At 51.3% G+C, this 14,890-nt stretch overlaps 1 protein-coding gene across 1 annotated transcript; it reads left to right on the forward strand.

Annotated features, from left to right (window-relative positions):
• Positions 1 to 6,847: 6,847 nt before the first annotated feature.
• Positions 6,848 to 14,473, forward strand: KRT71 (keratin 71; the record flags this gene model as incomplete). The annotated part of the gene is made up of 9 exons (XM_080705864.1): positions 6,848 to 7,294; positions 9,570 to 9,784; positions 10,479 to 10,539; positions 10,906 to 11,001; positions 11,211 to 11,375; positions 11,569 to 11,694; positions 12,549 to 12,769; positions 13,445 to 13,479; positions 14,262 to 14,473. 9 exons carry the CDS (start codon positions 6,848 to 6,850, stop codon positions 14,471 to 14,473), a joined length of 1,578 nt encoding a protein of 525 aa, XP_080561990.1.
• Positions 14,474 to 14,890: the final 417 nt, after the last annotated feature.

The following is a 14,890-nucleotide window of genomic DNA, read 5'->3' on the forward strand; positions in this document are numbered from 1 at the left end:
CATGGGGGAAATGAGAATCAAACACAGAATGAAGTACTGATTTACACTCATGAGGATAACTACAATTATAATTTTAAAAAATCCCAGAAACTAACAAATGTTGGTGAAGATGTAGAGAAGCTGGGAACCTTCAAGTGTTGCTGGTAAGAATATAAAATGGTTTGGCCATTGTTGGAAAGAGTTTGACTATTCCTCCAAATGGCCATGTGACCCAGCAACACCACTCCTGGAGATATATCCAAAAGAAATTAAAACCAGATATTCAAATACTATACACACACACACACACACACACACACACACACACACACACGTTCATAGCAGCACTACTCACAATTGCTGAAGGTGGAAACATCTCTAATGTCTATCAATGAATGAGTGGATAAGAAATTGTGGTATAGTATATATTTATAATATTATTTACCCATAAAATGATGACATATTGATACACACTACAATATTGATGAACCCAGAAAACTGTTAAGTGAAAGAAGTCAAACAAAAAAAATCACATATTGTATAATCTATTCATATGGAATGTCCAGATGAGATAAATTCACACAAACAGGATGTTTCAGGGGTAGGGGAAGGGGAATGGGAGGTGGTGGCTAGTAATGGGTACCAGGTGATCTTTTAGGGAGAATGAAAATGTTTTATAACTAGACAGGGGTGGTAATTGTACGATATTATGAACATATTCAATGCCACAAAATTGTTCACTTTAAAAATGGCTAATTTTATGTTACATGGATCTCACTTTGGTTAAAAATAAAATTTTGGAGTGTAGCAGAGAAGGGGCAGGAAAATCATGTCTCTGGTCTTGGATCTCGACTTTTCCCACCATATGGCAAATGGCAACCAGGTATCAACATAGGGAGGTCCACCCGGGGACAGTATGGGGATGGAAACAACTAAGCCTCTATTTGACTGGCCCAGGGCAAGCATCCCAATAACTAAGAGCTGACCATCCCTTTAGATATCTCTCTATTGCCCAGATGAGGAAAACCATGGGATCTGTCAGCTAATTAAGTACTTGTTTAACTAACTACCATGTCTCGGGCTTTGGTCATGGAGAGCAGTTCATAGTCCTGTGTCTGCCAGATCTCTTGATGAGTGTTTGTTGAGCTAAAGCAATTGAAGCCAAAGAACTGAAACATTCTTTGAGGACCAGGGCCTCAGCACAATGACTTGAACCAGGATTTTGAGTGTCCATCTTGCTGAAGTTCTTTCTTGTTCACTAGCTAAAGTCAGAACAAAACCCGATTGTGACTGGAAAATTCTCTCCACCTGGAATTGAGCAGAAGTAACATGTCTCAGCAATGGCAGACCCTCCACTGGACTGAGAAATCCACAAAGGGAGGCTGTGTCTTCTGCTGTCCCTGTGCATGGCAGGTGCTAGCACAGACATCTTCTCAGTAAATATTAAATGAATGCAAAAGAAGACTACAATCTAGTCCTGGGCACTGTCTCCTGGACCTTCATCTATCCTTTCTTGCATCTTCTCCCTGGGTCTCTCCCTTGGCCATGACCTTCTCATTTTTTTATCTTACAAACATTCTATCTATGTTCCAAACTCGGGGTAGCAGGCAGCTTTAACTGATTCGTCTGCATTCCTTGTTCTTTGGTAGAGAAAGTTTCATTGATATGGAGCCTTGGTGACCTTGAGAAGTCACCTTGTCCATCCTCCTGCCTTTGGGAAGGACATCCTCTTGGACCCACCTAGTTGGAACCTCTCCTTTTTTCATGGTGTCAGGGATGGTGAAGAAATAAATGATTCCTTTGATTGCTCACCAACTGGAGCCACTGCCTTCTCTACCCCATGGCAATCATGGAAAATGAATACATTGAAAACTATATGAAAATGTGACCACTGGGATCGAGGACAAGGTTGTTCAGGGCAAAGGAAAGCCCATTTGGGATAAAAAAAAAAAAAGTGATGAGATCGGTGTGGCTCAGGCGTCACAAGAAGGACAGAAGACAGCAGAAACCAGAGGTTGTGGAAGGAGAGCTGGACTGGGACAGGTACCTGCTCTAGCCATGTGTGCACCAGAAATCCAGGATAGCGCAGAGGCCATGGGCACGGCCTCAGCCAGACCTGCCTGGCTCTGAACTCTGGGTCAGCTGCTCACTGGCTATGCCACCTTGAGTAAATTGCTTAACTTCCTCGGACCTCTATATCTTCATCTGTCAAGTAGGGATAATAATAGTACCAACTTCACAGGGCTGTTGTGAGGATTAAATGAATTAATATATGTGAAGCGCTTAGAATTGCGCCTGGCAGAGAGCACTGCCCAAGTGTCAGCTACCGAAATCATCACCGTCGTCTTTATTATTATTTACAAGGAGCCTCCTGTCCACCTCAGGGAGTAGGTGGAGCAGGCACTGGTGCCCCCTTGTTAGAGATGTGGAAACAGAGGAAGGAGCAGACCTGCCCATGGTCACAAGGCTCCTGGGGTTGAGGCAGGACCAGGACCGGGGCCCAGGACCTGGCACGGGGTGGAGCTGGAGGGATAGGCGCGAAGTGTCCAGCAAAGCTCAAAGGAAGTGCTCCTGGCCACCGAGCTGGGCGAGGGGGAATGCGGCGCACAGGGCTGCCCCGGGAGACACCTCTGGGTCATCTGGACACCGCAGGATGGACACGAGCTAAGGGTCTGGCTGGATGTTCCTCTGTCCTTTATACCCCATCTCACTTTGGCATTGTCAGCAACAAACCTGCCTAGCTTCTGTCCTGCTCTAGATGAGAGGCCCTGGTTGTGGCCAAGTCCCCCAGAGATTGCAGTTCAGCAAGCTGGCTTGGGCTAAAGGCACTGCCTACTTGAAACTACAGGATGAATCCTGGGTCTACCTGCTAAGGAGGGCTGGCAGGGCCTAGGCTGATGTCATCCAAACAGCTCGGCTCATTCGTCCTAATTTCAGAGACAATTATTTTGCTCAGAAAACCACCTACCCCTCTCTCGGTGCCTCCAGCCTCTCTCCACCTCCCAATCCTACCCACATAGCAACCGATTCTGCCCTCAAGTGTGTATGGATTAGGCTCCCCCTGGCTCAGAAGCCCGGACTGGCTCCCTGCCACTTCCTGCCACAGCCTGGGACCTAGGAACACCCGAGGTCACCCTTCACTCATAGTTGCTACAATCTGATGGGTCTTTTCCTCACAAATAATCTGCCTCCTGCCAGGCTGGGATCTTTCTCCTATTTTTCACTGTCAGTCAGTCCAAGCTTTCTTCCCATAAAAGATTGGGATCCCAACCCCCTCCTCTAGGCAGCCTTTGTGGGTTTACTGTCCCCGAGTTTTGCTTCTCTGTGCTTTCCCCTTGTCTGGAAATTGCCCTCTTGTACTGTATTAAGTCCTCCTGCCCTTCTCCCTCTGAGGCCCTGGCTTAGGAGGCTTACCAGACCCAAGGACACAGAGGAGAGAGTAAACACACCAATTGGAGCCATGGGATCACAAATGCGTTCAACTGGCTGCCATCACATAGACAGGAAGTAAACACAAAGAAAACTCCACAGTACTGGGGAAGGAGACTAACTGTGTATGTGCATATGCAAATATGTAGCAAAGAATCCCACTATTTTGTGTAATCAAAATGCACCAAATAAATAAAAAAGACAAAAACAAAACGAAACAAAGAAAACTACGGTCTTGGGGGTTGATTTTCTAATTTGACAGCCCTGCCTCCTGACCAGTTCATGGATGAGTAAAGCTATGGTTCAGAGATGTCCATGCCTGTCCAAGGGTTGCGTGGGACTCAATCCACACCTAGGAAGCTGGCCGTCCCCGAAGGCAGGAGGGGCAGGAGGCCAGGACGCGGTTGCTCACATGAATCCCCCGCTAGGCAAGAGGCTTCCCAAAGCAGGGGCTATGCCCTGCCCCCTGAGCTCTCAAGCTCTTGATTAAAACAGGGGCAAGGTCAGAGCCTTTGTAACCTCGGTGAACTGGGGCCGGGTCCTGGTTTTCTTCACACCCTCTGTCTTCCCTCCAGCTGAGGAAGCCGGCTGGGCCCACCCTTCCTGTGGGTGGTCCAGAACTCTTCTGCCTCCTCCTCTATCGTCATCCTCATCAACACCGGGCAGCTCGTTCCTAACGACCAGTATCTGACAGCTATTTCATGCTAGGGTGTTAATGATTTGTTAATAGTCCAATGAGCCGCTGGCATCTCCCAGGGACATCTGAATTTGAAGGGACACAGGCACTAAGTTCTTTGAGGGCAGGAAGTTTTGGATTGTCCCCATCAGGACTTGGTAGATGCTCAATAAATATTTGGAAACTGGATCAATACTAATGCTGTGAGATAATCTTTTCAAGGCGCTTCCTGTTGAGTTTTGTGCTTGGCAAGCACTTACTAGATTATGGCTATTATTATTATTATTTCTAATGGTAAAATTTCCAGAATCAGGATGGTTTGAGTGGAGAGCCTGGGGCCTGTAGGGTCACCACCCCTTCCCTGTCCTCAACATCTGATGCCACTGCGTGGGAATGTGCTGATCCAGATGATGCCCCATGGGAGAGGAGGGAGAGAAAGGAGGGAGTATAGCCCAAGTCCCTGTTCTGCTTTACCTCCGACTTTGAGTCACTGATAATAGTTGTCAGACACTGAGCATGCACCAGACGCTTAGAGGGACTTTGTATGGGTTAACATGTTTAAACATTATAACGACTGCATTAGAATTTATCGTCTCTTTGATAGGTGGAGAAACTGAGGCTCAGAGAGGCCAAGCAAAGCCCCTCACTGAGTGGTGGAGTGGAATTCAGGCTCCTGGAGCCAGGGCTTCACCTGGCACCATGTTAGGTAGACACAGGCCCAACGCACTGTCTCTACTGTTTAGCTGTTTTTCCAACAAGAGGCCATTTACTGGCTCTTCTGCCCCCAGTAGGGCTATTTAGAGGCTGGTTCTGAGCCCTTCAGGAGGCAGCGAGGGAAGTGTTACTGAGCACCTAGGATCCTCAATCAGGCCCTAGGAAACAGGGTTTCTGATGTGTAGGTATCAATGGACAAGGAACAAAGGAGAGGGGATGGGGCAAAGTCTGGGGTTCAAGCAGGATTTCAGACAAGCAGAGGGATTTGGGCTAGATGAGATGGGAAGAGAAGGGGTCCAGGCTGGGTAGAATTAGCTTGGTGAAATGAAGGCGAGGCTAGTAGTTGAGATGTCCCTGACCAGGCAGCGAGTGGTGAGGAGGGGGTTGCGGGATGGTACAGGGAGGCGCCGTGCATGGCGAGAAAGCAATGAGGCCATCAAGGAGGACCACCGTGCCAGTACTATGTCCCCAGAGTGCTGGAAAGCCTTCAGGGTTACACCACAAACTCCTGTGTCACCAGCTCTGAGCAGGATGCCGGACACACAGTGGGTATTCAGGGGAGGGGTACCGAAGGGAGAAAGGAGGAGGGGGTGGAGTACACTAGGTGGTGTCTGGTCTGGAGGAACTTCTATCCTTATGAAGGAAAGCTAAGATGACACAACACCCGGCCTTCAGGAGCCCATCATGGCAGCTGTTCACGGAGTCACTTCCATCCACATGTGCTGCGAGCCGAGGGAGGTGAGCAGAGCTCAGATCTGGGCTACGTGGATCCCGGACAACATCCTGGAGGAGGCAGTATCCGAGCAACAGAACTAAAGGGGTGTGAGGCAGGGATCTTGGGCAAGGGCAACCTCCAGGAACAGGTGGGCTGAATAGAATCACCATGGAGGGGCCCGGTGGAGGCTCTCAGGCAGGCATCACAGGACTGTCTGGAAAGGAGGGCATCATGTTCACTGGGTCACCCCTACTGGGAAACTTCCTGGCCCACACCTACACCGAAGCTTGGACTCCTGGGGAGGCCTGGCCAGGCTCCCTTTTCAGCTGCTTGGTCCTGGGCAGACACAGCAGGAGTTTGGACTCATGTTAACAATAGCATCTTTATTTGGATACTAAGCCCGTGATTCCTGTCCCCAGGTAGCTTCAAGCCTCATTACCAGATATGCAGTGTAGGAGAGAGAGAGAAAGGAATCTCTCCTTGAAATTCCCCGGCCATGGGCCAGTCCTTCTCTCATCTTCTTTGTCCTTCCAGTTGAGTCCCTGTCCTGACACCATCCTCCTCGACTCTTCCTCATCCTCTCCAGTGTGTGAAGGGTTTGCCCTCCCTGCTCTGCTGCCCCCACCTGCCTTATTATAGGCATTTGAGAGAGGTGAGGGGTGACATCTGGCTCTTGTGCAGGAGCACATGGCTGCCACTTGCCGGTGACCAGCTCTGGCCTGGCTGCTCATGTCTCCTGCTGAGAGCACGGTCCCTCCAGGCCTGATGCGCCCTCAGAGACAGTAGCTGCCCCCTGTGGGCTGTCTCCTGGAGGCTGGGGAGGAATGACCTCCCTTTCTTGGAAGGAGAACACAGCTCTGGCTGGAGGACCCCCTCCCCTGTACTCAGTGGCCTGCCCGGTTCAAGAAACTCCATTCCATCTCTGCTCCCTGAATCCAGGGAGGAAGCCAACAACCCAGAAGAGATTAATCCAAATAGAGATGGTGAACAGCCTGTGACATCCCCTCAGAGAGGCTAATGCCTGGGGCAAATTACCCTATAACAGCAGGTTAATTAGATAAGACCCAAATTATATGAGCAAGGCTTGCAAGCCCAGCAATTTGAAGGTTTCATGTTGTTTCAGAGGTGGGGAGGGCCCGATCTCTAGCTCAGCACAGAGAAAATGACTTCTTGCTCCCAGGCAAGCCAAACCCACGAATTAAGCTCTTGACTGCCCATCCACAAGCCAGTGCCAAGCACATATAAAGGCACTTGTCGCTCGTCACTGCAGCCAGCAAAGCCTTTGTGGGATTCTGCCTTCTCTCCTGCTTCTGAGCTACATCTCCACCAGCAACATGAGCCGCCAGTTCACCTGCAAGCCCGGGGCCTCCTCCAAGGGAGGTTTCAGCGGCTGCTCCGCAGTGCTCTCTGGAGGCAGCTCGTCCTCCTACAGGGCAGGGGGCAAAGGGCTCAGCGGGGCCTTTGGCAGCCGAAGCCTCTACAACCTGGGGGGCGCTCGTGGCATCTCCCTCAATGTGGCCAGTGGCAGCGGGAAAAATGGAGGTTTTGGATTCAGCCGGGGCCGGGCCAGCGGCTTTGCTGGTAGCATCTTCGGCAGTGTGGCTCTGGGGCCCGTGTGCCCAACCGTGTGCCCTCCTGGAGGCATCCACCAGGTCACAGTCAACGAGAGCCTCCTGGCCCCCCTCAACGTGGAGCTGGACCCCGAGATTCAGAAAGTGCGTGCCCTGGAGCGGGAGCAGATCAAGGCTCTGAACAACAAGTTTGCCTCCTTCATTGACAAGGTGGGTCTGCTAGGGTCTGGGGAACCTGTTAACTGCTCTCGTCTCTTCTTGGAACATGAGATTTTGTTAGAGTAGGAGGGATCGAGGTTAGATATAAGGAGGCACTTACTTGTGGACAAGGCAGGTTTATTCCATCAGCAGGATGACTTGAATAAGATTTTCCGTGTTGTCTTGCTAGAGAAAAAACAGAGGCAAGGTCGATTTCTACTGGTAGAGGCTTACTGGGGATACCAACAGGAGATCTGAAGGTAAAACACCTGGTTCTTTCTCGTGAGGGCCAGTTTTGTGCCATTGCTAAGCCCAGGAGCCATGCAGGATGTGAGCAACAAGGGCTAGTGAGAGGAAATTGCCTGGAGAGGCCACAGACACCTGTCATCCCCAGTGGCATGCTGACCATGTTTCACTCATCACATGGCTGGTGGGTCAGGTGTGTGGTCATTCCAGGCTCTCTGGGTTCATGGATGCCCCTGCCATGGCATTGGTTCCAGTTGAGGACTCTCAAGGGGCAGAGGTCTCTGCAGCGCTCTGGCCTCACCCATCGCTAACCAGCTGTGTGGCTTTGGGAAAGTTGCTCGTCCTGTCTGGGCCTCCATCTCCTCATCTCTAAAGTGGAGGTAATAACCTGCCTCTTGAGGTTGTGTTAGGTTTAGAAAAGAAAATGTGTGCGAAGATGTTGGCACAGTGCCTGAAATATACAAAGGACTCTAAATACGGGGGTGGTGGTTACTATCATTTTTATCTCTGGAAGCTAGGGGATGAGTGCTGAGAAGGAGAAGAATCATAGATCTGGAAGAGACCTCAGAGGATTGTCTAGTCCAGATAGGTTCCTGACTTTCAGTAGATAAGAATTATTACCCCAATTTTATGAATCAGCAAAGACATGCCGCGCCCACGGCCATCTGGAGTTGGGGGGAGGTGAGGTCAGACTCTCAGACTCAGGGCAGAGACTAGAGGGCTTTGCTGGCTTTGTGCCAGTCAAGTACCATGGACAGGGCAGCCCAAGACAAAGCCTGGGTCCTGCGGCTGCCAGAGCTCAGCCCCATCCTGTCCTGGAGGATTCCCTCTGCTCAGCCTCAGGGGCTCAGTGAGCTCTGAAGCGTCTTAGTCCTCCGAGCTTCTCACATCTGGAAGATGGAAGTGTTCTGGGAGATGGGAGTAGACTGACCCTTAGCTAGGCAGCTAAACCCTGTGGAGGGGGATGTCAGGAGACATGGAAAGGGGGATGGACACGAAGACAGTCTTGCTCACAAAGGCAGTCTGCTCAGAGGGCGAGGCGCAAGACTGGACAGTTCCAAAGCCATTTTAGTCTTGAGAGGGGGGACAATCCCTTCACCTCTGGTAGCCAGAGAAAGTAGGCAAATCCTCCTAGCCAGCCAGATGGTTCCAGGAGTGAAGATGCAGACTATGGTGTCCTGTCTGTCATGTTCTTCTGTGTTTAATGTGCTGCCTCGTAAACATATATGAAGGATGCAGGATTTGTTAAACCAAACCAAATTCTGGATGACCTGCTAGAGACAAACTGGTGGCTAATCCTGTCTCAACACTGAACCCCAATGTGCTGTTCCTGTACACTGTGTTTCTGATTTTGAGGAACACCATCTTATATTAAACAGTAGTTCACATAGAGTAAGAGAAGTCACATTTTAAAAGGTGTGCCCCCACAATCAGACAAGAGAGCTGTATGCCGATCAAACCCCTCTGGAGTTTTCTGGCCCAGGGAGGGCCCCATTCAATCTTTCCACCTTGACCACATCCCACACTTACTTTAGGGAAGGTGGATGGGGTGAAGGGAGAAGCCAGAAGCAAAAATAAAGTGTGGGCCTCATGCAAGAATTCAAAATACCCAGAAGCCCTTGGTCCACACCTCCCTCACTGAGCCTGACCTTTGATGAAGTGAAGAACAGACCCCCTCTCTGCAGTATGGTCAGCCTTTCCAAAGAGACAGACCTGGCCTGGATCTGTCCTGCTGTCCAGGCATCCCCAGGCCCTGCACTGGCTTAGCCATGGTGTGCTCTGAGTGATTGGATGGAGGGGAAACACATGTCTGGGTTCAGTTTTGGACTCCACCACTTACTAAGCTGTTGGACCTTGGAAAGAGGCGAAGCTTCTCCATGTCTGTTTCCTCTCCATCAAGCAGGGTTCTGATTCACCCACTTTGCGCAGCTGTAGCAAGGGGTAAAGGAGAACAGGCGGGCAGAGTGCTTTGCACAACGGCCTTGAGTAACAGGTGCGATGACTGTGTGGGGCTCAAGAGCAGCGGGGCTTCGGGTTCCAGGTGCGGTTCCTAGAGCAGCAGAACCAGGTGCTGGAGACCAAGTGGGAGCTGCTGCAGCAGCTGGACTTGAACAACTGCAAGAACAACCTGGAGCCCATCCTCGAGGGCCACATCAGCAACATGCGGAAGCAGCTGGAGACGCTGTCTGGGGACAGGGTGAGGCTGGACTCGGAGCTGAGGAATGTGCGAGATGTGGTGGAGGACAACAAGAAGAGGTGAGGAGGGACCCCCGTCCCGGTGAGGGACCCTGACAGTCACCCCAATTTAAAATTTTGGGAGGTAGGGATAGTGTTCTTGGTAATTCCGAACAGATTTACTCCAACAAAAACCGGAATAGGCTCTCAGTTCCTCATCCTCCGATCTGGCACTTCAAACAAATGTCCAGTTAGCCGGGCAGTGGTCAGAGGATTATCTCTGGCTCTAAAAAAAGGGGGGAAAACTTTGGGTAAACCTCTCATATTCTCTCAGAGCTTTTGTGTTCTCATCGGTAAAAGGGGATTAAATATATGTATCTTGGTTATTCTTCATAGCAGTCTAGGAGGTAGAAGCTCTGAGAGAAGGTGAGGGCTTTACATAAGGGCACTTTAACACTTTGTTCACATTTGGGGAGCAGCTTTTTTCTTGCTTCCTCTGAAAATTTCCAAGGGACATTTGTTCCACATGCTTCTTTCTCATTTTCCAAGCTTGATCTTCAAAACAAAAACAAAAACAAAAACCCTCTTCCAAACATAGTTACCAAGTTCCCTCTCTCAGGAAGCCTTCCTTCCTGGCTGGCCCCATTTCCTAGTCTTCTTTGGCCCACAGCCCCTGTGCCCATGACTGGCACCGTGCTCCTCACCCAGGCTCTTCCCTGGGAAGATCAGGGCTCTCAGCAAAAGGCATGAACCAACGAGCCCTGTCCTTTCACAGGTATGAGGAGGAGATCAACAAGCGGACAGCTGCAGAAAACGAGTTCGTGCTGCTCAAGAAGGTAAGCGGAAGGCAGGGGCCATGATGGAAGACGATCCAGGAAAAGTGGTGGAAAGGCAGGGAGGGTGAGAGAGAGAGAGGACTTGACATGAAGGAGCTCCCCTACCGCACGGTGCCTGGTTCAGGCATTGGGGTGCCTCTGACAGTGGCCTGGCTGGGGCTCCCTTCCTGAGAGGGGTACCTCATTCCTGCTGATGGAGCAGGTTCTCAGGGCAGGGAGTTCTGGGACTTTGGCTCCTCATCTCGTCCTGCATGAGACACACAAGGAAAGGATGGTATCTGCTGTTTCAGTAGGTGTCCGGGCTGGGGTGGGTGTCACCTTCCTGCTGTACCAGCAGTGACCGGCAATGGCCTGGGCATCTTTCAGGATGTGGATGCCGCTTATGCCAATAAGGTGGAGCTGCAGGCCAAGGTGGATGCCATGGAGCAGGACATCAAGTTCTCCAAGTGTCTCTTTGAAGCTGTAAGTCTGTCTTTCTGCCCCTGTTTTCTGAGGGTAGCCAGTGGGCAAAACTCTATTTGGGGGGTGGGAAAGACAGAGGCACCAGCCCTCAGCAAGACCTCCCATCTCTCGTTCAGCCCTGGGAGGGTCCTCAGTCTCCACTCTCAGTAGGAAGAGATGGATGGACCTCATTCCATGGGCAAGCTGAGCCCACTCCATTTCCCTTGCAGGAGATCGCTCAGATTCAGTCCCACATCAGTGACATGTCTGTCATCCTGTCCATGGACAACAATCGCAACCTAGACCTGGACAGCATCATCGATGAGGTTCGGGCCCAGTATGAGGACATTGCTCTGAAGAGCAAAGCTGAAGCCGAGGCGCTGTACCAGACCAAGGTGAGCCAGGCCAAGGCCGGGTCAGGGAGGGCAACACCAGCAGGCATGAGGGCTGGGCCTGACAGTGTCAGGAACAGAGGTAGCACCCGGTTCTGTTGTGCTCTGGTCCTGTGATGTGACAACCTGGAGAGTTTACATAGTCCCACAGAAGCTCCCCGTCCTCATCCATGGCTCTGTGCTTTGGGGTCTCCAGTTCCAGGAGCTGCAGCTGGCAGCTGGCCGGCATGGCGATGACCTTAAAAACACCAAGAATGAAATCACAGAGCTCAACCGGTTCATCCAGAGACTCCGCTCAGAGATTGAGAATGCCAAGAAGCAGGTAAGGGAGGCTGACCAAGGGCAGGTGAACCCAGGGGAGGGCAGATGTGGCGGCTGAGGACATGGCCTCCCATCTCTGCCAGGAAAGAGAGGAGGCCGAGCAGGCTGCTGCCTCCAACACTCAGATCAGGTCTCTGCTTTGAAGCTCCTCACTCAGGAGGCCTCCTCTTGCCTACACTGGGCTGGGTGGGACTGCCTCCCACAATCATGTGCTCTCTGGATGTTTCCCTGCACTTTCTGGCATTTTCCAACACCTGCCTGTCTTCCCACCCCTATTCGACTGAAAGGAGATGGGGCTGACCATTTTGTGTGCCTTCTCCCAGCTTCTAGCCTCAAGCCTGCATATAGTAGCAACTTAATGAGCATTTGTTGATTTAATGATTGAGAAGGAGATATGGATCCAAGGAGCACCCATTAGAGAGCCTTACTAAGGACTTACCAGAGGCTACTCCCAGGAATATGGGAGGCAGTCAGCATTAGTAAGTAGGGACAAAAGATGCACATGTATAATAAAATAACAGGAGCACCTATCGTATTATCACATTTAATCCTCACAATGCCCCCGAGGTAAGAGTTACCATCCCCACTGTCACAGATGAACAAGCGGAGGCTCAGAGAGGTCAAGTGGGTTGCATAGCTGGTGAGTGGCTCTGACACAGACATCTAAGCACACAGGGATGGAGCTAGAGTGCCAGAAGGCCCTGTCAGCCCCTTCTCCAACTAGAGCAGAGGCAGGTGCGCCTTGGGTTTAGGTGGCCATCTCTGCTCCGTGATCTTAAAGGATGGGAGGAATTTGGATACAGACGATGTCCATGACTCCTTCCAGTTTTCTAACTTGTGTAATCCTTTGTTTAGGCGTCTAACTTGGAGACGGCCATCGCTGATGCCGAGCAGCGAGGTGACAGTGCCCTCAAGGACGCCCGGGCCAAGCTGGATGAGATGGAGAGCGCCCTGCACCAGGCCAAGGATGAGCTGGCCCGGATGATGCGTGAGTACCAGGAGCTCATGAGCCTGAAGCTGGCCCTGGACATGGAGATCGCCACCTACCGCAAGCTGCTGGAGAGCGAGGAGTGCAGGTGAGCAGTGTGTTCTGGCAGGAGGATTTGGGAAGAACCAAAGGAGAAAACATAGTGCATCCTTATGCAGAAGTGATGAGCTCTTGGGGAGTTATGGGGTGGTGAGGATAGAAATAATAATAGTAATTAATAATACTAGCCATGAATGAATATAACTATCCACTCAAACTATGATGCACTGTGCTATGGATGCCCTATGTGGATTAACTCAACTGAATCCTCCACCTTCCCTGGGTATATTTGAGAGATCCCACTGCAAACTCTTCCCCCCACCAAAACTGCATTCCTCTACTGGACTTGCTGGTTCCATCTTTGTTTCTTGTCCAAGTGTACTATGAGCTTGTCAGAGGTGTGCTTGGGCAGCCACTCCAGCTTCCCCAATGTTTTAGGGATATGGGAAGGCTTGGTGTAGGGGCCAAACACTTAGGAATGGGTGTATTACCCCCACATATGAACCTCTTGAAAACTATTATTTGACTGAGGTTGTTGACTGGTTGCCCCAGTTCTTTAGGGTTGGCCTCCAAGACTTCTCAGACTCTGTTTGTGCCAAAGAAGCACAAGAGTTTCCATAGGTATCTATTAGGTTCAGAACCCCACATCAGGCCAGGGGGGACAGCAGCTTTGAAGAGACTGGATTGGCTGACTGCTGTCTGTTTTTGCTTCTCTTCCTAACAGAATGTCAGGAGAATATCCTTCCCCTGTCAGCATCTGTAAGTACTTGTGTGCTATGACCTAGAATTGTAGAATGTGTAGACTGGAAAGGACCTCTTAGTTACACCTGTGTGTGTAGATGAGGGATCCAAGAACCAGAGAGGGAAAAGCTTTGCTTGAGATCACAAGGCCGGATGGCAGCCCCATGGCCAGAAATAGGTCTCCTGCCTTCCTGCCCAGGGCGCTTTTGACCTCATCATGCCATTTCTCTGTTCCCAGGGGATGGCAGCAAGGAATGGCTATTATGGAGGCGGGTGGGGGAAACAAAAGGCATATTGTAAGGAAATGCTGTGTGGGTCTGTGTGAGGCCTGGGAGACTGAGTCTGCAAATTACAATCAGACCTGGGCTGGGGAATTAGAGAAGGATGGGAGTTGGAGACCAAGATGGCCAAGATGACTCTGACTTTCTCAGCAGGGCTGAGTTATGCCAGCTTTGGGATGCTGCCCTCTCTAAGGCAGCCAGCAGTGGAGAGAGGTTGGAGGATGGAAGTTTAGCAAAGAGGGTAATAGGAGTTGCAATGAGTGAGTGTTCAGAGGACAGATGGTCGCATGGGTACCTGGACCAAAGTGATGGCTCCCGAGTATTAACGGGGCCAAACTCAATCGGGTTGGGTACAAGCCAAGCAAGTTAAGAACAGGAGATGAGAGAGCGTCATTGGGATATTTTCCCCAGGGGACAGAGTAGGCATGATCTGGGCCCCCTAAGAGTCCTATCTGTCCTGGGGAAAGGAGAACCCCAGCTCTGCCTGAGTGGGTGTTGAGTCTGGCTCTGCCTCTGCAGCCATCATCAGCAGTACCAGCGGCAGTGGAGGCTATGGCTTCCGGCCCAGCACGGTCAGCGGCGGCTACGTGGCCAACAGTACCAGCTGCATCTCTGGTGTGTGCAGCGTCCGCGGCGGGGAGGGCAGGAGCCGGAGCACTGCCAACGATTACAAGGATACCCTGGGGAAGAGCTCCAGCCTGAGCACCCCCTCTAAGAAAGGCGGTCGGTAGAGAGGGCTGCCGTGCCCTCCCTCACTCCTGGTCCTGGCTCCAGCTCCCATCCTGTGCCCCACCCCCGCTGTCAGCCCTGCCTCCACATGCTGGTCCTGCTCCCAGGCCCCTGGCTCTGGCCTTGGGCAGCCCACTTCTGCCTGTGTTGGCTGAGCCTGGACAGGTCTGGACAACCAAGCCCAATGCAATTCTTCCAGGCACACCCCCAGATTTGCCTCCTTGGCTGCAGTCCCCCACCTGCGCCAGCAGCCTGGCCCCGGCTCCAATCTATCAATCTCTGCCAGCTTTTGCCTCAGTTCTAACGATGCCTGGCTGCCTAGGCCTCAGATTGAGGCCCCTCAAATGCTGGGCCTTTGTCTCAGCTTCTGCCTCTGATAGGAGCTGGCTCTGGGTTTAATAGGAAGAGAACTGAAGATG

The sequence above is a fragment of the Muscardinus avellanarius genome (assembly GCF_963383645.1).
Source record: "Muscardinus avellanarius genome assembly, chromosome: 11".
Lineage (NCBI taxonomy): Eukaryota > Metazoa > Chordata > Mammalia > Rodentia > Gliridae > Muscardinus > Muscardinus avellanarius.